Here is a 24561-nt window from a genome sequence, read left to right as displayed (position 1 = left end):
CAAAACAAAGTCCCATTATTCAAAGAAAGACAACAAATAGAGAAACTTAACAACATAACATATATAGTACTCAGCTTCCAAAAGCAAATTACTAGACAAGACAAGAAGCAGGAAAGTGTGATTTAGAATCTAGAGAAAAATTAATCAATAGAAACAGGCCTAAAGATGACAGAGATAATGATACCAGAAGATAACAACTATTACAGCTATGTGCAAGTATTTAAAGGAAAACATAAATATAACAAGAAGTAGAAGATGTTTTTTAAAAGAATCAAACAGAACTTCTAGGGTTGAAGAATATACTATCTGAAGTGAAAATTTCACTGATGAGGTTAATAACAAACAAGACACTGCAGAAGAAAAAAAGATAGTGAATTTGAGGGCATAGCAATTTAGAATATATCCAAAATTAGGCACAGAGAAAAAAAAGACTACAAAAAGGAAAAAAAAAAAAAGAATAGAAACTTCATGACTTTTTGAATAACAGCAACCAGTGTAATAGCTATGAAATTGAGGTCCTAGGAAAGGAGTAGGAGAACAGAAAAATATGTGAAGGCATTATATAGTGAAAAATTTCTCCAATTTGACAAAAACTATAAATCCACAGATCCCAGAAATTTTATGACTCTCAAGCAGGATAAAAACAAACAAACAAAATAAATAGCACCAAGGCACATGATTACCAAATTGTTGAAAACCAATGATAAAGAGAAAATATTAAAACAAGCCAGAGGAAAAGACTAATTACCTAGAGGCAACAAAAAAGAATGACAGCTGACTTCTTTTTAGAAACATGCAAACCAAAAGGCAATGGAATAAAAGGTTTAAAGTGCCAAAGGAGGAAGGTGAAGCAAAATATTTTCCAAAAATTAAGGCAAAATAAAAACTGTCCTAGATAAACAAAAGCAGAGATAATTTATCATCATCATACCTGAGCTACAAAATTATGTTCAAGGAAGTTTCTCCAGCAAAAGGAAAATCTTATCAGATGGAAATTTGGATCTACAGAAAGGAAAAATGAGTGTCGGAAATGATAAACATCGGAGAAAATATGAAGCACTTTTCTTTTCATTTTAAAATTTCTTTAAAAGACAGTCAACTGAAGCAAAAAGAATTACCAGGCATTGGGGAGTTTAAAACATATATAGACGTAAAGTGTGTAATACAATAGCACAAAAATCAGAGAGGGAAATGGAATTTTACTGTTGTAAGGTTCTAAGTTATGCATGAAACCATGTAATAGTACTTGAAGAAAGACTGTGATAAGTTTAACTGTATATTGCAGACCCTACAGCAATCATTTAAAAAAATGAATAGCACTAGAATGACTTTTACTTCAGAACTATACAGAAAAGGTTAAAAAGGGTAAGTCTTAACTGCCTTGGGGAAACAAAGAATCAATTCTGACTTTTTGAATACTGTTTATAAAAACCCTGTCAAACTACTACCCAAGAAATATCTTTAACTTACTTCTCAATAATTTTAGTTTACAAGCATTATTTTTTCTATTGTTTCTATATCTCTCAATGGAAAATAAAAAAATAATGAGTATCTTGAACATAAAATCAACTGACATTTTAGAACATGTATGTTCTTTGTACAATAAAATTTGTATTATGCTATTTTGTATTGTTAAGAATTACTTTACTTTTCCTCACATAACTTTAACAAAAAGATAATGATTCTATTTCAGGGAATGTATGACAATGGTTTATACATAGACTAGTGTGTAACTGCCTGGATTCCAATCTCAGCTTTACCAATTATGAGACATGTGACCTTGAGCATATTACTGAATATCTCTGTATTTTAGTTTCCTGTGATGTAAGGAAAATAGTGCCCATCTTACAGAGTTGTTATAAAGATCAAATGACTTAATTTATTGAAAGCACTTAGAAAAATACCAGAAGACAGTAAGTATGGTAAGAGTGCTATCTATTGTTACCCACAAAAATTAGTAGAATGTGGATAAAGAACTAAGATTTAAAGAGATAATTAATTTAGGAGATTTTGTAAAGAAAACTACTTGAGAACTGGGAAAGCAAGTTTTAGTTCTACTCTGTCATTATCTGTGTGGCCACAGACATGATGCTAAACTTCTTTGGCCCTTATTCATGCACCTGTTTAGTCCTTCCTTCCTCATTTCCTGTTGTCATCTCTGGATACAAATATTTACTGAAAACCTAGTACATTATACTGTGTTAAGTAAGTACCAAGGTAGTTATTGTCTCATGGTTTGAAAGTCACATAAACAGACAATTGAAATAGTACAATATAGTAAGTATGATGATGGAGATATCAGAATTCCCTTCCACTTCAGAAAGCTTGTGGATCTGTGGACACATGGATGATTCAACACTTATTACCACCCCTAGGAAAGTCCATTTAGAATGTAGACCTTTATGAGTGCTGTTGCAATTTTGTCCATGGTTCTGTCATTGATGATGCTAGCCCATGGAATTAAACTTTATTAGAGATTTGATGAGTATGTAAGTGATTCCTCTCTGGCTTTCCTTTAAAAAGAATTTGTAAATGGAATCAAAGGTCAGCCTATTTGGCAGCATTTCTTCTAATTCCTCTAAATAATGAAGATTTAATTGACTACACATTTTAATCCTCAGGCAAGAAGCTACTTTTAAGATAACATCAGAGCAGCTGATTCCTACAATTTCCAGTTTGAGTCTTTTTAATCCCTAATAATCCCTTTGGTTCAGAGTGAAACAGAAGGCCAAAATATATATATAATGGCTTTTTTTTTAAAGCCAATATGAAAAGTTTTAAAGCAATAATTTCATTGTATTAACAAATCATAATTAAAATAAATATGGAACTGATTTATAAACTATCATAAAATTATAGCTGATTATTCCTTCTATTTTCTGCATCAGCTGCAGTGTGGTTTATATCGCTTTCATAACAAAGAAGATCTTATTAAAAAAATAAAACCGATTTCCTTCTTAAAGGGAAAAAAAGAAACTATCATAAATACTTGAGGCTGTCTAAAGATAAACTAATGCAGAGTATTTTAACGGTTTCCCCACAAAGATCAGTCACCTCTGTTTTATTTAAAATATACTTTAAATAAGAAGCATAGGGTGGGGGATGGGTGAAACAGATGATAGGGACTTAAGACGATGAGCACTGAACAACGTATAGAATTGCTGAATCACTATATTTGTACACCTGAAATTAATACAACACTGTATGTTAATTATACTGAAGTTAAAATAAAAAACCTAATAAAATGTAAAAAGTCATTTAAAAAACTGAAGAAAGGGATGCCTGGCTGGCTTGGTAAAGAGCATGCAACTCTTGATCTTGGGGTCATGAGTTCACGCCCCACATTGGGTGTACAGCTTACTTTTAAAAAAAGAGAGAGATTAGGGGCACCGGGGTGGCTCAGTGGGTTAAAGCCTCTGCCTTTGGCTCAGGTCATGATCCTAGGGTCCTCTCTGCCTATCTCTCTGCCTACTTGTGATCTCTGTCTGTCAAATAAATAAATAAATAGTCTTTATCAAAAACAGAGAGAGAGAGAGAGAGATTGATTTAAAACAAAACAAAACAAAACAAAAAACAAGAAGAAAGCATATTTCTGTTATGTGTTAAACTGTGCCCCCACCCCCAAAGGATATGTTAAAATGCTAACTCCTGGTACCTATGAATGTGACCCGATTTGATGTAGGGTGCTTGCAGATTGCTATGAACTGAATGTTTAAATGTTTATGTCCCTCAACCCCACAAATTCATGTTGAAGCCTAAATTGCCAATGTGTGTGATATAGGGAAATGGGGCTTCTGGGATGTAATTAAGTCATGAGGATGGAGCCCTTATGAATGGGATCAGTGCTTTTATAAGAAGCAACATGAGAGGGACAAATACCTTTCTGCTCTCTTTGCTGTGTCGAAGACTGTTATCTGTAAACCAGGACTAGTGCTCTCACCAGACACTGGGTCTCTTGACCTTGGACTTCTAAGCCTCCAGAACTGTGAGAAATAAATGTTTGTTTTTTAAAGCTACCCAGTCTATGATATTCTGGTACAGCACCCCAAACTAAGACACAGATGTAATCAAGTTAAGAAGAGATTATACTGGATTGGGATGGATTAGGGTCCACCAATGGGCCAAAGGCACCACTAATCCAATGACTGATGCCTTTATAAGAAGAAGAAATTTGGACACAGAGACATAGACAAAGCAGGGAAAAGGCCATGTGAAGATGAAAACAGAAACTGGAGGGAGGCATCTAAAGCCAAGGAATACTAGAAGCAAGGAAGAGTCTGTGGAAGCAGCATGGCATTGCTGACACCTGGAGTTTGGACTCTGAGCCTCCAGAACTCTGAGAGAATACATTTCTGCTATTCCAAGCCATCCAGTTTGTGATACTTTGTTATAGCAGCCAATAAAGTTTCTTCAGCAAAATTCCAGTTGTAGGACTTCCATTTTCTGCTAAAATGGAGAAACAATGACCATAGTTACTTTCCCACCTGCAACAAATAATAAAACCAGACAAAACATAGGAAACATTTTGTAGACATAGAACATCAAACAGTACAGTCTAGTGACTGCTTCAAGCGGGAAAATAAAAGAGATGAGACCTGCAATTACCCCAGCTCATGGCCTGAAAAGAATATCCAGGCTGCAGCACAGGCCGGACCCTGTCAGAGGCCAGCAGTCTCCCTGAGCAGATCTGAGAGAGGCAGGTGTCTAGAGAAGCCAAAGTATCTAGAGAAAATAGGGCTGAGTACTGGACAGGGAAGAGCTTCCCAGAAAGGATCTGATAAGCACAGCCTTTGTGTCATCGACGAAGTACTGAATGAATGGTACTGAATGAAAGGCTGGGGAAAGAACTGCCTAAAGGGAGTGGAGGGAACAATTCTTGGAACACACATAGGACTGGAAATAGTGTTTCTACCAGCCAGAGTGAAAAACTTCTGAAGTCAGGGCACAGCAGTTGAAGTCCACTGAAAGGTTTAGCCTCAGTCGTGGGGGCAGATTCAGCTTAGACTAAATGCTGCTCTGGTCCCTAATAAAGCTTAAAAACAAGAATTTGAATGAATTCAATTGTTTGCAACTAACCTAACCATGTTCCAGAGTAAAACCTAAGAATAATTTTAGGAAATATATTTAGCACCCAAGAAGATAAAATTCACAATGCCTGATATCCCATCAAAAATTTCCAGGCTTTCAAATGAGTAAGGAAATATGATCTGTATTGAGGAGAAAAATCACTCAGTAGAAACAGGCCCAGGAATGACAAATATGATAGAATTCATAGAAAAGGACATTAAAAGAGTTATTATAACTATATTCCATATACTCGAAAAGTCAGGTCATAAAAGGATTAACTGCTGTGTAGTTACAAGGAGATATTTTAAAGACCCAAATCAAGCTTCCAGATTTGAAAGTAGAAGTTTGAGATGAAAAATACAATAAATGTAAAAAAAAATAATAAATTTGATTAACAGCAGATTATATGTCTATCGTAAAAGAAAAGATTAATGAACTTGAGATATAACATTAAAAATTATCCAGAATAAAACACACAGAGGAAAAAAAAGACTAAAGGTAAAATAAACAGAGACCAGTGAGCTGGTAAAAAGTTCAAGTGACCTAATATGGAGTCTTCTAAATGCAGAGAAGGATTATGATGTGAGACCAAAAAATATTTGAGGAAATAATGGCTGAACATTTTTTCCAAATTGGATGAAATTTATAAATCCACAGATACAAGAATCTCAAGCACAAGAAACACAAGGAAACTACACAAGGCACATCATAATCTAATTGCTTAAAACTGATGATAAGGAGAAAATTCTGAAAAGCTGCCACTGAAATGATATATTACACAGGGAAGAATAAAGATAAGAATGTCAGAAGACTTCTCATCAGAAACAACACAAGCCAGAGCAGTGAGACATCTTTAACTGGAAGAAAACACTGGCAACATAGAAGTCCAATATCCAGTAAAAATAACTTTCAAATATGAAGGTAAAATACATAAATGAGTACATGAAAGAGCTGGCAAAAACTGAGTAAGGTCAGTCGGCTAGTTAACAGTACTGTACTCGTGTCAATTTCCTGGTTTTATCGTACTACAGTTATACGATGCCACCACTGGGGAAAGTTGAGTAAAAGGTTCACGGGACTGACTCTAATACGTTTTTTTTTTTTTTTTTTTTGCAACTTCCTGGAGTCCACATTATATCAAAATAAAAAAGTTTTAAAAAGGAAAATGTAACAAATTCTTAATTAGATACACAAAAGCTGAGAGAATTCATCACCAGCACACCTGCACAAGAAACATTAAAAGAAGTGCTTCAGGGAGAAGTACCTTTGTACTGTTTAAGGTGCTTAAATTGCATGTGAAACAGTATAAAATCACTTGAAGGTAGTCTGTGATAAATTTAAAATGTATATTGTAAAGCCTAAAGCAACCGCTGAAATTAAACAACAAAGAGTTACAGCCCATAAGCCAATAAAAGGAGTAGGATAGAATTATTTTTAAAAAATTCAGTCTGAAAAAGGAAGAAAAATGGCAAAGAGGAATAAAGAATCAATGGGACAAATAGAAAACAGCAAGATGACAGATTAACCCTAACTGTATCAATAATCACATTAAGTGGGAGTGGTTTAAACACCTCAATTTAAAGATAGAGACTGTCACATTGGATAAACAAGCAAAACAAGAAACCCCCTTTAAATGTAAAGACACCCATAGATTAAAAGTAAGAGATGAAAAAAATATAACATGCTAAACTAATCAAAAGAAACCTGGAGTTGGAAGTAGATTTCAGAGCAAAGAACATTAGTAAGAATAAAGAGAATGTATTAAGAGTTCTCCAGGGAAACCAACAGAACCAATAGGAAATATAAATATAAATATACACACAAACATATATACATATATATACACACATATATATGTGTGTATATATAAAATACATACATATAATACAAACATATATATATATATATATATATATATATATATATATATATATACACACATATATAATACAGACAGACAGATAAATAATATAAAGAAAAATAGAGAAAGAGAAGTTTAGGGGCTCCTGGGTGGCTCAGTCAGTTAAGCGTTCAACTCTTGATTTTGGCTCAGGTCAGGGTCTTGGGATTGTGAGATGCACTCCAAGCTGGGCGTGGAGCCCGCTTAAGATTTTCTCTGTCCCTCTCCCTTTGCTCCTTCCCCTCTTAAAAAAATTAGTTTAGTATAAGAAATTGGCTCCCAGGAGTATGGAAGCTGACAAAACCCTCAATTTTCAGCGGGCAAGCTGGAGACCCCCAGGAGAGCTGATGGTATAGTCCCAGGCCCAAGGTCAGCAGGTTCAAGACCCGGGAAGAACAGATGTTCCAGTTCAAGTCCAAAGACAGGAAGAACACTGAGGTTCCCAGCTCAAATGCACTCAGGTGGGAGGAATTTCCTCTTACTCAGTTTTTGGTTCTATTTAGGCCTTCAGCTGATTGGATGACACCCTGCCCCACCACGGTGGGAAGAGCAATCCACTTTACTCAGTCTACCAATTCAAATGTTAATTTTATCAAAAAACACCTTCACAGACACACCCAGAATAAGGTTGACCAAATATCTGGGTACTTCATGGCGTAGTCAAGTGGACACATAAAATTAACTATCATAGAAGGACATTTCATAATTATAGAGGGGTCAATTTATCAAGAGAATTTAGCAAACTTACATATTTATGCACCTAATAACAGATGTTTAAAATATATCAAGCAAAACCTGACAAAGTGAAAGGAAAAATAGAAAAATCTATCACTGCAGTTGGAGGTTTCAATACCCCTCTTTTATTTATCCAAAGAATAGGTAGACAAAAATCAGTGGGAATATAGAACACTTGAACATCATGATCACACAACTTAACCTAACTGACTTTTACGGAACACTCTCCTCAGGTATTCTTTTCAAGGTAGACCATATTCTGGGGCATAAAATAAGTCTCAATAAATGTAAAAGAATTCAAGTCATACATAGTTTCTTTTTCTGACCACAGCTTTTTAAAAAGATTTTATTTATTTTTTTGATGGAGACACAGCAGGAGAGGGAACATAAGCAGGACAAGTGGGAGAGGGAGAAGGAGGCTTCCCAAGGAGCCAGGACCTGGTTGCGGGGCTAGATCCCAGGACCCTGGGATCATGACCTGAGCTGAAGGCAGATGCTGAATGATGAGTCATTCATCATTTTGACCAGAATTAAACTAAACTAGAAATAAAGAACAGAAAGATACTCGAAAACTATCCAAATCATTGGATCCTAGTAACACACTTTTAAATAACTCAAAAGTGAAAAAAAATTCAAAAAGAAACCCTAGAAACTCCTTTGAACTGAATGAAAATAAAAGCAACATATCAGATGTGGGATGCATATGGAGCCAGAGTTAGAGAGAAATCTATAGCACTAAAAGCTTATAATAGAGAAGAAAAGAAATGTGACCTCAGCCTCCACATTAAGAAACTTGACAAATAAGAGAAAACGACAGCCAAAGTAAATAGAAGAAAGGAAATAACGCAGATGGCACACCACAAACAATGGTGGAATCAAATTAAACAATTCTCTAAAATGCCACCAATGTAATAGAATCCTGGAGTACAGTCCTCTTACTCAATATGCTCTCCCTTCTTTTCCACTTCCACTGTATTCAACTGCCTGGGGAAAAAAGCTTCAAATAACTGGGCTCACCTTTAAAACCGTGTAACAGCAATCTTAAGATTCACCATGCACCATTTCAGCTAAGGCCAAAAATATAATTCACATATCCCCTACTCATCATTAGAACAACAGAAGATGGAATTTTACCCAAAAGGCTCTAAACACCTGGACAGCTTATCAAAGGGAAGTGGAAAGGCATTTGAAAAAAAAAATATCCAACCTTATTAATGAGAGGTTGTTAGAGGACTCCCAAGGCTCATGCTGATACTATATCATAAGCAGAGTCAATTAAATTCAAGCAGAGAAAAACAGTGCTTGTTCTTCCAAGTTTGCAGAGGAAGCATTGGAAGTTCCAAGAGCAACACTGTCCAGTGCAATGCGAAAACCTCACCCTTAGTGTGGGTCCATGTTCAGACAGAGATCCAGAAAAGATTGTGCACACTGTACCTTTATGAAGGGATCTAATACACAGTATTTACATATACAATATTTACACATGCTCTCAGCGCTCTAGCCTGTGTGCTTCTCAAAGTCAGGGACCCATCTTTGTATCCCCCAAACCGAGCACAGTGCAATCAATTATTATTAAGTGTCCTTTAAAAAGCAAGCATGAACTCAAGGGTCATAACCCAATGTGATGGCCTAGAGACTTAGAAAAACAAAGCAAGCCTTCAGATCCAAGTTGAAAGCAAAGAACAGAGGCTTTATCATTTCTCTGAGTTCAATTAGATTTTAAAAACATTTAAAAAATGGATTGGTTTCAAGTCTTCAGTGAGAGTTTGGGTGGGACAGGGTTTTATCTGAACCAGTCTGCCCATCCTTTTCCCACAGTGCTCTGGAAGAAAGCAGAGTGCGATGACTCACCAGTTGGCACAATTCTTAGTTCCTATGTACTGACACCAAACTGTGTTCCAAAAGAGAGGCGTTTACAAAGGATTAAAACCTGGATGCTCGGGCCCGGAATGCCTGGATGCCGGAATGCAGTTCACGTTATAAGCTTTCCAACGTGGTGCTAAATTAACTGTGTTTGGTTCCACATAGTTAATGACTCATAAGTGGAGAGGTGACTTCAAGTGGAAATCATCTCGATTCTCAGTTTATGCCACTTCAGAAAGCTTCCCTGAGTTTGCTCCCCTTCCCTCCTCACCCCTACCTCCTCCTATGGCTCCAGCTTTTAGGGTTGTAAGCCCCTGAATAAAGATGGCCCAGCTATCAAAGTAGGCCCTTTCTGGTTCCCTTTCTTGGACTGAGAGTAAAGGATTTCTCTACTCAAAATAGTAGAATGATGACCTAGAATGTGGTGAAAATCCAGAGAAAAGAAAGATGAATGAAATCTAGATCAACTGCGGTAACTAGAAAACAAAATGAATCCATGGGAATGTCATAATTCACGATGGTCCCTTCATCCCAACCCTCCCAACCTTACTTTCCGCAACATGGGAGCTCACGAATGTGCATGGGTGTGCGTGCCTCAGTGCACCGGCCCCATACCCTCTTCATATAGTCACCAAGCTTTCTTCTGAGTTTCCACTCTCTTTGTATTTGCTCTTTCTCTGTTATCTTTCACTGTTACCACCTTGCCTTTATAGACCTACACAGCAGTCTAGTGCGGGCTCTGACTGCCCTGGCTCTTCCCTTCTGTCTTTCAAACACAGAATCCCCAAATAATACTTCTTTCTTTCCTTTTTTTTTTTTTTTTAAGATTTTCTTTATTTATTTGAGAGAGAAAAAGTGAGAGAGAGCATGAGCACAGAGAGGAGCAGAGGGGGAGTTAGAAGCAGACTCCCCGCTGAGAAGGAAGCCCTACAAGGAACTCCATCCTAAGACGCTGGGATCATGATCTGAGCTGAGGGCAGATGTCTAACTGACTGAGCCGCCCAGGTGTCCGTTCCTTCATTATAGCTCATTAAACTCCACATCCTCTGGAACTTTTCATCTGTCCCCAGATAACAGAAATCACATACATCTAAATCATTCCACATAGTGCCCAGCAAAGAAGCAAATGTAAGTGGAGATGAAAGTCACCACGCCTGCTGATTATAATGATGTGGTGATGATGTCGACAAGATGGTAATGCTCCCATTCACGTCAGTGTGTACCTCCTTTTAGAAGCTAGACGCGCCAGTGGCTCAAAGACTTCAAACATCAATGAATCTGAAAGGGCTAAGGAAAAGGGAAAGGCCGGCTCCATGAAGGGGAGGGTAACAACACAATAAAGGAGAAAAAGAGGAAACACTCCTAAAAGTACTGGAAACTCGGGGAGTCAGGACAGCGCAGCAGAAATGTAGAAAGAGAGGCCCCTGGGTGGCTCAGTGGGTTATGGCCTCTGCCTTTGGCTCAGCCGTGATCCCAGAATCCTGGGATCGAGCCCCGCCTCTGGCTCTCTGCTCAGCGGGGAGTCTGCTTCCCCCCTCTCTCTGCCTGCCTCTCTGCCTGCTTGTGATCTCTGTCTGTCAAATAAATAAATAAAATCTTCTAAAAAAAAAAAAAAGGAAATGTAGAAAGGTCACAGGCTTTGGAGTCAGACAGGACTGGGTTAGAATCCCTGTTGGGTCACATTCTAACTGGTGTTCGGCAAGTTGCTTAACTTCTCTGAACCCCACTTTGAAAATGTTAAAATGTTCATCTTAAAGGATTTTCGTGAACATAACATAAGATCACCTTTAAGGCTTTTGGCTCTTGTCAGGTGTCCTGTAAATGTCAGTTCCCTTCCCTCCCCTCTCAGAAAGAAGGATCCATAGTGATAAGAATTTCCACCAGCACCCAAAAGGCTGCTCTGGTATGTCATCAATGTATCTTAAGAGGCTCATCATAAGGTTCTCACGTTTAGGTGTTTTCTATTGTCTCACAAAGATGCACACGTCCTCTGCAACGGCCAACTTCAAAGGGAATGTGTATGCGAGCATCTGTGCATAACTGTGCCTGACCCACTCCCAGCCATCAGAATTTATTAAACTCAGCAAGTCCTCACATCTTTAAGGGGTGGGACTCTAAATTAGATGTCCCTTGTCTGTACTCCCAAAGCAATTTGGTTGCACTACACCTAGAGTGTAGATCTCTATATTGTATTCTCTGCACCAACGTCTACACCTCCCCCTAGGCTCTGAGAGCCTTGATGGCCAAGTGTAGATATTATTCCTCTTGGTGTTGCCACCTAGCACAAAGCCTGGCATACATACCATATTTATAGGATTGACCTGAATTACTAACCTTCTGGATCTGCAATGTTTCATTATATATTCTATACTTTTGTCATTCCCCAGCAGCCTTTCCCAGAGTCTCAAAAATTCAAGTGTGGAACACTATTATCTTTGTCCGTAAAGAATTGACTGTTTAGGGGATCAAAGAGGCACAAGCTTCCAATTATAAAATAAGTAAATCCTGGGGCTGTCATATACAGCATGGTGACTACAGTTAATAATACCGTATTGTATATTTCAAAGTTGCTAAGAGAGTAGATCTTAAAAAGTTCACCTCACAAGGGAAAAAAATGTAACTATGTGTGGTGACCGGTGTTAAGTAGACATATTGTGGTGAACATTTCTTACGATATACAAATATTGGACCATATGTTGCACACCTGAAACTAATATGTTATATGTCAATTGTATCTCAATTTTAAAAGAAATAAAAGTAAGAAGCAACTACACACACACACACACACACACACACACACAGATTAGCTATTTAAAAACATTTTCTTCCTTTGGAGAGCTAAAACCTACTCAAAGCAGAGGAGGTACAAAATTTAAAAGAAATGCCTGGGACTAGCCTCAAGGTGCTCTTTGCCTTTTACTTATTGCCATAGCCTTGGGCACCCCACCCCCACCGTCACATCCACGGCTAAGAGATGCTTGCGCTTGCGTAAGTCTCAGAGACACAGGGAGCTCAGGGTGGGTGCCTGGAGGGCTCCGTGCTTAGTAACCGTTGTGCGGTGACCTGGTTGTGGGAGGTGCCGGCTCTGTCTGCCTCCAGTAACAAAGTTGATGGTGATGACTAAGTTACAGTAGAAGTATCTCTCAATCCCTGAGCTCCTCCTTTGTTCTGACGCATATCTTTTTCTTCAGAGGAAACAGGAGCTCGCTTAGGCAAGGGTCCTTGTGAGGAGGGAACCCTTTTTTACTGCTTAACTAATTCATTACCAGACTCTTGTGAAGACACTGGGGCCTACAATTACTGAAAACCACAGAAGTCCAAGAAACATTAAGAAATATATGAAAGTAAAGTCTACAGTCAGTTCTCAGGGGAGGTCAAGACGTTGAGGGCAAGTTTCTAAACTCTAAGGCAGATTTCATGGAGAGCAATCCTATAGTTTTGTTTTGTTTTTCTAAAAGACTTTATTTGTCAGAGAGAGAGAGCACAAGTGGGGGAGCAGAAGGCAGAGGAAGAAGCAGGCTGCCTGCTGAGCAAGGAAACCTCCCCACCTACACCTACACCCACCCCAACACCCCTCTGCCCCCATATGAGACTTGATCAATGCTAGGACCCTGGGATCCTGATCTGAGCAGAAGGCAGACACTCAACCAACTAAGCCGCCCAGGCATCCCTCCCATGTTCTTCCTTAAAAGAATAACCTTTGGAGACAGACCCTCTGCTCTCCCTCAACAGCTCTTTGCCCTTGCACCAATTACTGACTCTAGCTAGCTCAGGCTCGGTTTTCTCATCATTTTTTTAAATTGGACTTTTTTTTTTTTTAAGATTTTATTTATTTGACAGACAGAGATCACAAGCCGGCAGAGAGGCAGACAGAGGAGGTGGGGGAAGCAGGCTCCCTGCTGAGCAGAGAGCCCAATGTGGGGCTCAATCCCACAACCCTGAGATCATGACCTGAGCCGAAGGCAGAGGCTTAAACCACTGAGCCACCCAGGTGCCCCGGTTTTCTCATCATTTAAATGGAGACAAAATGGAACACTATAACCAACAAGGGTATAAACATTAGATAAAATCACTAATTCATCTCTACATACACTAACTCCCTCGTCTTTGGCAGGTAAAACCTAGGTCCCATTGATAAAACTATCCCCATAGCTCCCGTTTGCTGAGGCCAAGAGTCAGCTGCCAGTACTCCTCAGGTACAGTGTTTTATACCTGGCTGGTTCCTGGGGCACTTGAGTGCATGACCCCTGAGCTGGGGCAACCCCACTGTCTTTTATAGATGAGGAAACCGAGGCAAAATGTCAGAGGGCTCACCACTCCCTGTATGCAAATTTGCAATTCCATGACAGGCAGAGCTCAAGTGCTTTCTTAAATGGTCACTTGGACTTTGGTGTAAGCCAGAGAACTGGGCTGCATGGACTTTTAAAATCACTTCCTCCATATACCATTTATCAAATATTTTTATAACTCGAGTTCATCTAGTCCAAATAATGCAGAATATTCTCCAGAGGATAAGGCTAGCTCATTCTATGCTAATTGTAATAGAAGTTAAGATAATGATGGGGCTTAGCTGTAGCAGTAATTGGAATTTATTAGGCACTTACTATGACCCAAGCATCTTGCTAAACATTAAATGTGTCTTTATGTCTTATTTCACAAAATCAGCCCAACAGCCAGGATCCTCCTTTGTTCTTAGTCCTCAGATCAGCAAAAACCTGCAAGAATAAATTGCTTCAATTTTTCTGTAGGAACTGTGTGCTCAAGTACTCTGCCCGAATCAAATCTTTTCTAAATTCTGAATGTGGTAAGTGTGGTTTTAAGTAGGCAATTAAGAGACAGATATCTCTGGAAATAAAACACAAGAGAAGAAGGTTTACTCTTAATCGTTTGTATCTAATAGTGACTGATAATTAATACATATCATATTGCTTAATCATGTTTAGAAGACGGATTGCTGGGTGGAGTGGGAGAAGTGCCTTCTGGTCTGTTCCAATGAAATGTTTTTGTGTTATCACCAAATAATAAGTTCTGTAAGGTGAGGGGGTTAGAAATGCCTCGCTTCCTGTGGACAGATGCCAGGTGGAGGAAATAAACAGATATAGTTCCCATTGGTTACAGATGCCCTAAAAAAAAGTGTTTCCTATCATGCTGCCAAGGCAATGCCAGCTGGTTACAACAAAAACTCAGGGAGGAGAAGAAAGAAGTAGACTCAGTAGTGTCTCGGAGTGAGTGAAGTAGAAAATAAGAAAAAGACTCATTCCAATTCTGTTTATAAAGTATAAACTCCTACAACTGAGTTAAGTGGCAGCACTGATTCTTAAGTAAATGAAAGCCTCCTCAACCTGATAATTAAATGGAGCCTTGGGTGCTAGGACCTGATATTTTGTGAGTGGCTGGGAGTAACAGAATGCTGGATGGAGCAGGACAGGTTCTGGAGTCATTCAGGCCAGAAAGCACAACTGGCAGCCCCAGACACTGCCTTTTTTGATTTTCCTAGGAATGACTTAGATGGCTTTTTAACATTGTTTTAATTAGTTGCCAATATTTAAAAGAACTTCACAGAAAAATCCAGATCTCTGATATCCTTTAAAAAATGAGAAAATAGGGGCGCCTGGGTGGTTCAGTGGGTTAAGCCGCCGCCTTCGGCTCAGGTCATGATCTCAGGGTCCTGGGATCGAGTCCCGCATCGGGCTCTCTGCTCAGCAGGGAGCCTGCTTCCTCCTCTCTCTCTCTGCCTGCCTCTCTGCCTACTTGTAATCTCTCTCTGTCAAATAAATAAATAAAATCTTAAAAAAAAAAGAGAAAATAGACAATCGCCAGACCTACATTTTCACCTGTCAACCTCAGACTCCCGTGGTTCATCCCCACTCTCACCATGATTCCCCAATGCTGCAGCCTAGTGTCAGCCACCACAAATCCTTTTGTGGCATTTTGTTACTTGGTTTACCCCTATGAGTCCTTCAGTGCTTGTACCCTGAGCTGGGGCAACCCCATTATCTTATAGATGAGGAAACCAAGGCCAAACTTCACATGGCTCACAACTGCCAGAGTCCCAGGGATATGACAGGTGAACCTATTTGCAGACTGTTCTAGCTTACGTCTCTTGCCAGTTCCCCAAAGGAATCCAACAATCCAAACACGCTAGGTGCACTCTTGTCATGCATGTCAAGTCTCTGTTTCCCTCTGTTTCCAATGTCTTTCCCTGTATCAGATTCTTACTCATCCTTTCAGACTAAGAGTATTTCCACCTTCACTCTCCAGGCAGAGAAGTGTCCGTAGAGCACTTTGTACCCACTTCTGCAACAGACTGCAGAGTCCTCCAGGGGAAGGTCAATGTTAAGGCCCTCTTTCTGATGTCACCAGTGCCTACCACAGTGCCATGACATACCAGGAGCTCTGAATAAATCTGGGTTCAAAGGGGATAATCAGTTTGTCCTCAGATACACACATAATTAAATATCTAGTGGAAAAAAACAGGTTAATAGCATATTCAACCTGTAAGGCACACTCAGACTGATAAGGTATCAAGTAAATGACCTTGAAAACTTTATCTCTGTGACAAATGCAATTTCTACCGGCTCGAGCCTTACTCCAGACATTAAGACTCCTCGATCAGTGTGGCTTGTGAGGTATCAGAAGGACCCCAAAGGTCCCCACCAGCCTGCAAAGGTGCTTAAAAGCCCACTGCATAAATTTACTTGCATTAAGGCTTTTCCTGTTAAAATGCAACACCCCTTCCCCCCTCCTTCCCAAGAGTCAATACATTAGGCAATTCTCAGAGGTTAGCCCAGCTTCAGTTAACTTATCAACTATTTTTCTATTTGATGCCTTTATCCTGGAATGTCTGGGTAAGCTGTGATAGAGTTAGAAAAAGGTAAAATTCTAGGAGAGGGGGCAGGCCTGAATATCTGAAGAGATGGGGAATAGGCAGTATGCATAATGTTTAAGTAGGAGGCTTCTTAGAACCAAGACACCTGTGTCCAATTCCGCTACCTCCTAACTGTGTGTCTTTTGCTTAACCACCCACCTGTGCCTCCACGTCTTCATTTTTTTTTTTTTTTTAAGATTTTATTTATTTGACAGAGAGAGACAGAACAAAAGAGGGAACACAAGCAGGGGGAGTGGGAGAGGGAGCGATCCCAGGATGCTGGGATCATGACCTGAGCCCAAGGCAGATGCTTAAAGACTGAGCCATCCAGGCGCCCCACCCACGTCTTCATTTAGGTAGAAGATGGTGTTAACAAGAGGATCCGCCTCAATGGGGCACTGGAGAATTAAATGAATCAACACACAGCAGGCGTTCAAAACGGGAGCCTAACATAGAGTGGTGTTAAGTGTTTGTTTCTCTTATAATAATAAGACAAGGAGAGAATGGCAAGAACTTTAGCCCTGAAAGGGGCTGCTCTAGCTGTACTACTTACTGGTCCCCTTTCCCAATGGACCGGTGAAGGGTACGAGGTCTAGAGAGGATGAACAGCTGCAGGCTTGTGGACAGCAGAGCTAGGGCTTCCTATCCAGGGGTCCACACCCCCACTCCACCCCCCACCCCAGCCTTGGTACTTACTGATGAGAAAGATTAAAGGGTAGTGGGAGACCCAGAAAAGCCAAAATCTACATCTAGCCTCTCTCCCTTCTCGGGATAATAGGACCCAGCCCTTTGGGACTTCTCCCCAGAGTCAATTCCATGTCCCTGCTCTCGGGTGGGCTCCAGGTCGAAGCCAACGCCACCCTCTGACACACACACCCACACCCCTGCGCCTGGGCGTACCCTCTAAGTCTGGCACAACGCGGCAACTCGCTGCCCCGCTGGGAGGACGAGTCAACAGTGGGGTGGACGGGAAAAGTGACATAATCCGGCCGCGGCGCCCTCCGCGCCAGCCTCCCACGCAGCGCGGGATGGGCCCGGGCCCTTGTAGGGGTGCGGGCCGGGGCAGGGGCAGGGGCTGGGCCGCGGCGGTCTCCCGCGCGCGTTGATGCCGCCCGCCCGCAGGGCCTGAGGCCCCGCGGCCCGAGGTCCAGGCGCCGGTACTCGGCGGCAGCCGCGCGGTCCCAGGGCCCGCTCCGAGGGCCGCCGCCGCCGCCGCCGCCCCCCGGAGCTGGATGACGGAGTCTTGAAAGACTTTCACCAAATATGGGCCGGGGCTGGAAACGTCCTGCGGCGCGCGCCGCCGGAAACCTCGAGTCCTGCCCACCGCCGCGACTTCGGGCGCGCTGGCCCGGCGGCCGGCAGGGGGCGGCGGACAGCAAGTGGCCCGGCGCGCGGACGGCTTCAGCCCCGGGTCTCCCCGCGACGCGGACCCCGCACGCTGTCTCCGCAGGGGTCCCCAGGGCAGCGGAGCACTACCCCGCCCCAGCCCTCGCCGCCAGCCTGATTACCTCTGGCTCTCCCTGCCATCACTCCCCAGGGTGGGGGTAGGGGCCGGAGCCGGGTGGAGAGAAAGGATGCGGGGCGGGGGGGGGGGGGGGGCGCTACCTTAAAGCTGATCTTTTGCCGTCCCCGTAAAATGTTCTGTTCATTAAATGGCTGTAAAATGTGTAGTTGTGAGACGGGGTGTGCAGGCGAGGACCTGACTATGAGGGCACATGCACGCGCAGACACACCGCTAGTAGAGGCACTCCTATCGTCCAAGACGGTGTTGCTCAGAGTGGGAGTCCCCGGACCAGCAGCAGCATCACCTCGGGACTTGTTAGAAACGTAGCCAATAAGAAACACCGGGGTTAGGGCCCAGCAATTAGTCTCTTAATCAGCCCTCCGGGTGATTCTGAGACGCGCCAAAGTTTGAGAACCACTGATCTAGGGCTGGGAAAGCGGAGTCGACAGTTTTAAGGTGATTATTATTCTCAGTTGCCGCCAGACAGTGAACCTTTCTTTTGGTGACCTAAAATTCCCTGGCAGCAGCGGGTGAGAGATGTCCCCATCACTCAGCTCAAAGCTAGGAGCTGCGGAAGACAAGCAGCTCCTTCTCTGTGCCGTGCAGTCCAAGGAAACAACCCGGGCCCGTTATTCCCTCACCAGGTGTCCGTGCAGGGAGGAGGGAGAAAAAAAGAGCGAAAGAGCCATGCACAATTAGCATCCGAAGACACTTACCCATAAACAATTGCACATTTCCCCTCTAATCTGTCAACGTGAACTGATCTGCTGCTCTCAGTGGAGGAGGCGAAAAGGCGACGGGACATCTGGGGTTTCTGGACCATCCTTAAGCAGGACATGAGGAGCTGCAGTTCCTCTCCTCTGATGCCGTCGTTTACTAGCAGGCACACCAGGACATAGTATATGGAAAGGCTGTGCACATAGGTTGCTCCAGTCTCTCTCTCCCCCACCTCCCCGGCCCGGTTTGCTCCAGCTCCCCACCCCCTCCCACAACACACTCCTGGCTTTAAATGGGCAGCTGATGGTAAGGTTCTCTAAGTTTCTCCTCTAGGGTAAACTCATCCTCTGAGATTCCCCAACTGAAGCCCAGAAACAAACCCACACACCCTTGTTAGAAAACTTTAATCTGATTTTTAAAGGAATCTCTGGAATGGCCTGTGTTTCAAAGCTGTGCGGCAGGCAGAATCTCTTTGCATATCTACTGTCCTCCTCAATAAAAGAGCAAGGTATAACAGCGGCCAGTTGGATCATCCACTATAATTTTATTTTAAATCATGATAGACAGGTTGCGTGAAAAACAAGGAATTCCAAAGAATTTCCTGCTCTGGGAACAGAAGTTAAGTCTATATTTAACAACATTTGAAGCTGTCAAGAATGCTTTGTGGTTGGATAACAGAGGCAGAAAAATGTTAAAAACGCAGGCTACTGCTATACCCAAATATGGAAATATTGTTACGTCTGGTGTCTGATTCACCATCTGGAAATACTTACAACCATGAAGTCAAATAGAAAAGACTCCACAACAGAAGCCAGGAACACTCCTCTCCATTCTCTCCCCACGACCTCCTCCCACCCTGTGCTGCGCCTACTCACCCGCATTCCCAATCACTTCATTAAGAGGGAAACAATAATGAAGTTTTAATGCAGGAAAAAAACGTTTCCCAAATAATAATGGATGGACTGTCTTGAGTACAAAGTAGGGCCCAGATTTTCCTCTTTTTATTTGCATAGCACCTGACTAGCCATAGTCTTAAAAAGTAAGCCCGGCACCCCAAACCCCCTCCAACAAGGACTTAGAGATCCTACTCCTACTAGCAAAAGCCTCTTAGACTTACGAAAGGGCACTTTTGAATGAATGAAACTTAACTCCTTCCTGCCGCAGTTCTCTTTATTGGAGGATGTTTTCACTGCAGTAGCTTCTCATTGTGATTATCAGTCATTCACAGAAAAGTTGGCACTGAAGTACTTCTTAAGCAAGACTGCTAAATTGTGAAGACTGAACAGCCCTACACTTTTAAAAGAACAAAGAGTTCTAGAGCACATATAAAAGAAAGGTTAGCATAATCACGTTTTTATTAAAATTGCACAAGGAGACAGTTTTTTAAATTTCGAGGGATAATTTCTCAGGCCTACTAATGATATTGATGATGTTAAAGCAAACTGCTTTTGGGGGGCTTCTACTGAGTGTGCTAAAGACAGAACTGGATTTTTTTTTATTCTGTTAATTATATTCGAATCTTTTTCTTTGTACTTAACTAGAAAAGCATTGCAATCCACTTGAAATGGGAGGCTTCTAAGTGGTCCCAAGGAAACATGTTAAAAACCCCACAAAACTTTTAGCTTTAGATCCACTGGGCACAAAGGTCCTGGGATCTGGTTCGGCACTGCAGTATACACAGGTGATGACCTCTGCACAAATCACTGCAAGGTGGTCCCCATAGCTTTTGGCTGGCTGTTTAGTTAGCACTGCCTCCTGCCCACGGAGGGAGGCTGGAAGGGCTTACCCTGTCTCCCGCATCCGTGAGGAAGTAGAAGTCAGTCTCCCAGAGAATTCCCTGCGTTCGTTTCCTCTCGGACTTCCAACCCAGGCAGTGGGCTGGAACTGAAGTGGGAACCTCCAAAAACAAACAAGTACGACATACCAAAAAAGGGAGGGGGGCGGAAGGGGGAAGACCTCTGCCTGGGAATCTGCCAGACAGTGGGGGGAGTTGATTTTTTTTTTCCCTCTTTTCATTCATAAATGCCAGTGCGGGTATTAATTTGCAACACACTTAACTTGTCTAATAAACACCACACCAAAGCTTTGGGATTTGATTCGAGCATGCCTCTATGAAATCCACAAATAGACGCACTCCTCCACCCCATTCACCTCTCAATAGATAACTTGACTCTCACCTTCTCTGTAAACAAGCAAACAGTTCGCTGCCTTCCCGGGTGAGAGCTTCCAAGTCTGCCCGGTCAACTCGGCATCACCAGACAAAACCACTTTTGTTCCTCCCTCCCAGGTCCTCCCACCCTCCCAGGGCAGGCAAAGTTCTGAGCTCGCCCCCCTCGCCCATTCCACCACCATCATCAGCACCAAAACGCTAGAAAGAGCCCTCCCCAATAGAGGTAGTTATTTAAAGTGGAAAAAACGGAAGATTGTTTTCTTGACGGGTCCAGGACCAAAAAAAAAAAAAAAAAGGTGCAACGGAGCCAGGGGAGGCGCTTGGCAGCAGCCCGCGCCAACCAGCATTCCTGAGATGTTTGAGAATTCTGGAACTCGCAGACAGAGCCGACGTCACTGCAACACGCGGCGCCGCGGCCGGCCCGTATAAAAGGCGGGCTCTGGGCGCTCAGGCAGACCGCGAGCGAGAGCGCCCCCGAGCAGCACCCGCGCCCTTCGCGCCTCCTCGGGAAGGACCTCACGAGAAGGACGCCTGCTTGTAGCCCGCTCGCCGCCCCGGCCCTCGCCCTCCTGCCGCCCGGCCCGGAGCCCGGCCCGTCTCCTGGATCCACAGACCCGACCCCGGCCGCTGCGCACCAGTGTGTTGGCGTCTTTGCTTCCGCGCTCGCCCGGACTCCTTCTGCGCGCCACAATGAGCTCCCGCACCGCCAGGACGCTCGCCTTCGCCGTCACCCTTCTCCACTTGGCCAGGCTGGTGAGTTCTTTTGCCTCCGCTTCCCCGTGCGTTCTCCCAGGCCCTTCCCCTTTCCCCAGATTGCCCCCGGCCGGGAAAACTAAACTAAAAAGTCGGGGGTGGGGGAGCGCGTTTCGGGTCAGCTCTTTCTTTAGGCCCCCCTGCAGACGCGTCGGGGGCCTCCTGGCAGACGCAGCCGCCCCGGAGTGGCCGGGATGGACAGGATCAGAGACCCGGTGCAGGGACTCCTCCGCCCCCTTCCCTTCCCTTCCCTGGGCTCCTCGGCGCCGTTCGCCGAGTCTCACGCTTGCCTTCTCACCCCCCTCCAGGCGCTCTCCACCTGCCCCGCCGCCTGCCACTGCCCGCAGGAGGCGCCCAAGTGCGCCCCAGGAGTCGGGCTGGTCCGGGACGGCTGCGGCTGCTGTAAAGTCTGCGCCAAGCAGCTCAATGAGGACTGCAGCAAAATGCAGCCCTGCGACCACACCAAGGGACTGGAATGCAATTTCGGTGCCAGTTCCACCGCTCTGAAGGGGATCTGCAGAGGTAAGATGCTTGTGGTTTGGCCCCTTTAAAAAAATAATAGTCCTCGTAGTCCAGAAGTTTAGTAATTTTGAGACCATGTATGGTGATGCTTTGTTGTTGGTAGCTTGGCAGAAAGGCACATGATTTCAGCAGTCTGGAATGCAATTCAGTGTGTCTGGGCCCAACGAAAAGCGCATACGGAAAAGTGATTCCTGACTAACTTATTGTTCTGGTCTGGAGTCCCCGAGGAATTGTAGGGAACTTTACCATAAATTGAATTTAACAGCAGAAAATATGTATGGGTTTCAGGCCACGGTTGGGAATCTTAACTTTCTCCTCTTTTCCCTTTCTCTTTTTGGTGCTCTTTGCAGCTCAGTCAGAGGGCCGACCCTGTGAATACAACTCCAGAATCTACCAGAATGGGGAAAGTTTCCAGCCCAACTGTAAACATCAGTGCACATGTATCGATGGCGCTGTGGGCTGCATTCCTCTGTGTCCCCAAGAACTCTCTCTCCCCAACTTGGGCTGTCCCAACCCCCGGCTGGTCAAAGTCACCGGGCAGTGCTGCGAGGAGTGGGTCTGTGATGAGGACGGTGCCAAGGACCCCATGGACGACAGGGATGGCCTTCTGGGCAAGGGGCTGGCCTTCGATGCCTCGGAGGTGGAGTTAACCAGGAACAATGAATTGATCGCCGTCGGAAAAGGTGGCTCCCTGAAGCGGCTCCCAGGTAAGCTGAGACCCAGCCCGAAAGATGTCACATTCCCAGTTTGAAGCTTCATAGAAATGGGTCCTTGAACGTGCTGGGGTCACTATGCCTCTGAGAAATGTGTCTTCTTCTCTGCCTCTAGTTTTTGGAACGGAACCTCGAATCCTATACAATCCTTCTTTACATGGCCAGAAATGCATTGTCCAGACCACTTCATGGTCCCAGTGTTCGAAGACCTGCGGCACGGGCATCTCCACACGAGTCACCAATGACAACCTAGAGTGCCGCCTGGTGAAGGAGACCCGGATTTGCGAAGTGCGGCCTTGTGGCCAGCCGATGTACAGCAGCCTGAAAGTAAGCTCTCGTGGGGGTGCTGGCAGACGGCTCGGGGGCAGCCAGGCGAGCGAGGGATGGGCGGTCTTCCAAGAAAGAACGAGAAACCCCCATTCCTAACTTTCCTTCTTGCCTCTTTCTTCCAGAAGGGCAAGAAGTGCAGCAAGACCAAGAAATCCCCTGAACCTGTCACGTTTACTTACGCCGGCTGTTCAAGCGTGAAGAAGTACCGGCCCAAGTACTGCGGCTCGTGCGTGGACGGCCGGTGCTGCACGCCCCAGCAGACCCGCACCGTGAAGATGCGCTTCCGCTGCGAGGACGGGGAGACGTTTTCCAAGAACGTCATGATGATCCAGTCCTGCAAGTGCAACTACAACTGCCCGCATGCCAACGAGGCGGCCTTTCCCTTCTACAGGCTGTTCAACGACATTCACAAATTTAGGGACTAATTGCTACCCGGGTTTCCAGCACCAGGGTGACCGGAACGGGGAGGGGGGAGAAGCGTGCCAGAATCATGGAGCTGTGGGTGGGGGCGGTGGGGCTGAGGGGCTCATTGTAGAAGGGATGCATTGCTCATTCGTGAGTAGTATTAAGGTATTTTTGGAAACTGGTGCTGGTGCAGATGGACACTGATGCAGCCACAATTGGAGAATACTTCGCTTCATAATACTGGAGCACACGTTACTGCTTCATTTTGGAGCTTGTGCTGTTGATGACGTTCTGTTTTCTGTTTGTAAATTATTTGGTAAGCATATTTTTCTCTAGGCTTTTTTTTTTTCTTTCGGTTCTACAATTGTTTTAAAAAAAAAAAGATTAGTTGATCAGTTAAAGCCTTCATCTTTTGACAGAAGTAAATGGGAGGGGGTTCCATCCCTTCCTGAAGGTGACACTCCATGAGTGTCCGTGAGAGGCAGCTAACTGCACTCTAAAGGCAAACAGAAATCAGGTGTTTTAAGACTGAATGTTTTTATTTATCAAAAATGTAGCTTTTGGGGAGGGAAGGGAAATGTAATACTGGAATAATTTGTAAATGATTTTAATTTTATATTCAGTGAAAAGAATTTATTTATGGAATTAATCATTTAATAAAGAAATATTTACCTAATACCTGCGTGTGTGGCATTGGGTATTTTTAGAGACTGCCTGTAGTCTTTGGGAACAGCCTAGCTTATTATGCATTCTTTCAGTCATTCAAACAGAACTACTTGAGTGCCTACTTTGTGCCAGGAACTGTTCTAGGAGCTTAGGATAAGAGCAGGGAACTAACCTACAAAAATAGGACAATGATTGCTTTTATCCTCAGTTGAGAAAAATCTTTGCATTTAAAGTACTCTGTTTTTAAAATATGTACTGAACACTAGACATTGTAGAGAGCACAAGGAATTGAAAGCTAAATTTGTGATTTAAATAATAATGCTTTATTTTCATAAGAATTCAAAGCCA

At 43.3% G+C, this 24561-nt stretch overlaps 2 protein-coding genes across 2 annotated transcripts in view; one reads left to right on the top strand and one right to left on the bottom strand.

Annotated features, from left to right (window-relative positions):
* Positions 1-24561, bottom strand: part of ZNHIT6 (zinc finger HIT-type containing 6) — a 194780-nt gene that overhangs the window by 57866 nt on the left and 112353 nt on the right. The window lies entirely within an intron of this gene.
* On the top strand, positions 21257-24045 carry CCN1 (cellular communication network factor 1). The gene is made up of 5 exons (XM_032360918.1): positions 21257-21577; positions 21886-22099; positions 22450-22806; positions 22928-23139; positions 23265-24045. Exons 1-5 carry the CDS (start codon positions 21515-21517, stop codon positions 23565-23567), a joined length of 1149 nt encoding a protein of 382 aa, XP_032216809.1. The 5' UTR covers positions 21257-21514; the 3' UTR covers positions 23568-24045.

Source organism: Mustela erminea, chromosome 10 (assembly GCF_009829155.1).
Source record: "Mustela erminea isolate mMusErm1 chromosome 10, mMusErm1.Pri, whole genome shotgun sequence".
In the NCBI taxonomy this organism is placed as follows: Eukaryota; Metazoa; Chordata; class Mammalia; order Carnivora; family Mustelidae; genus Mustela; species Mustela erminea.
The sequence above is the reverse complement of the archived record's forward strand: the minus strand, read 5'-3'. Positions and strand labels throughout refer to the sequence as shown.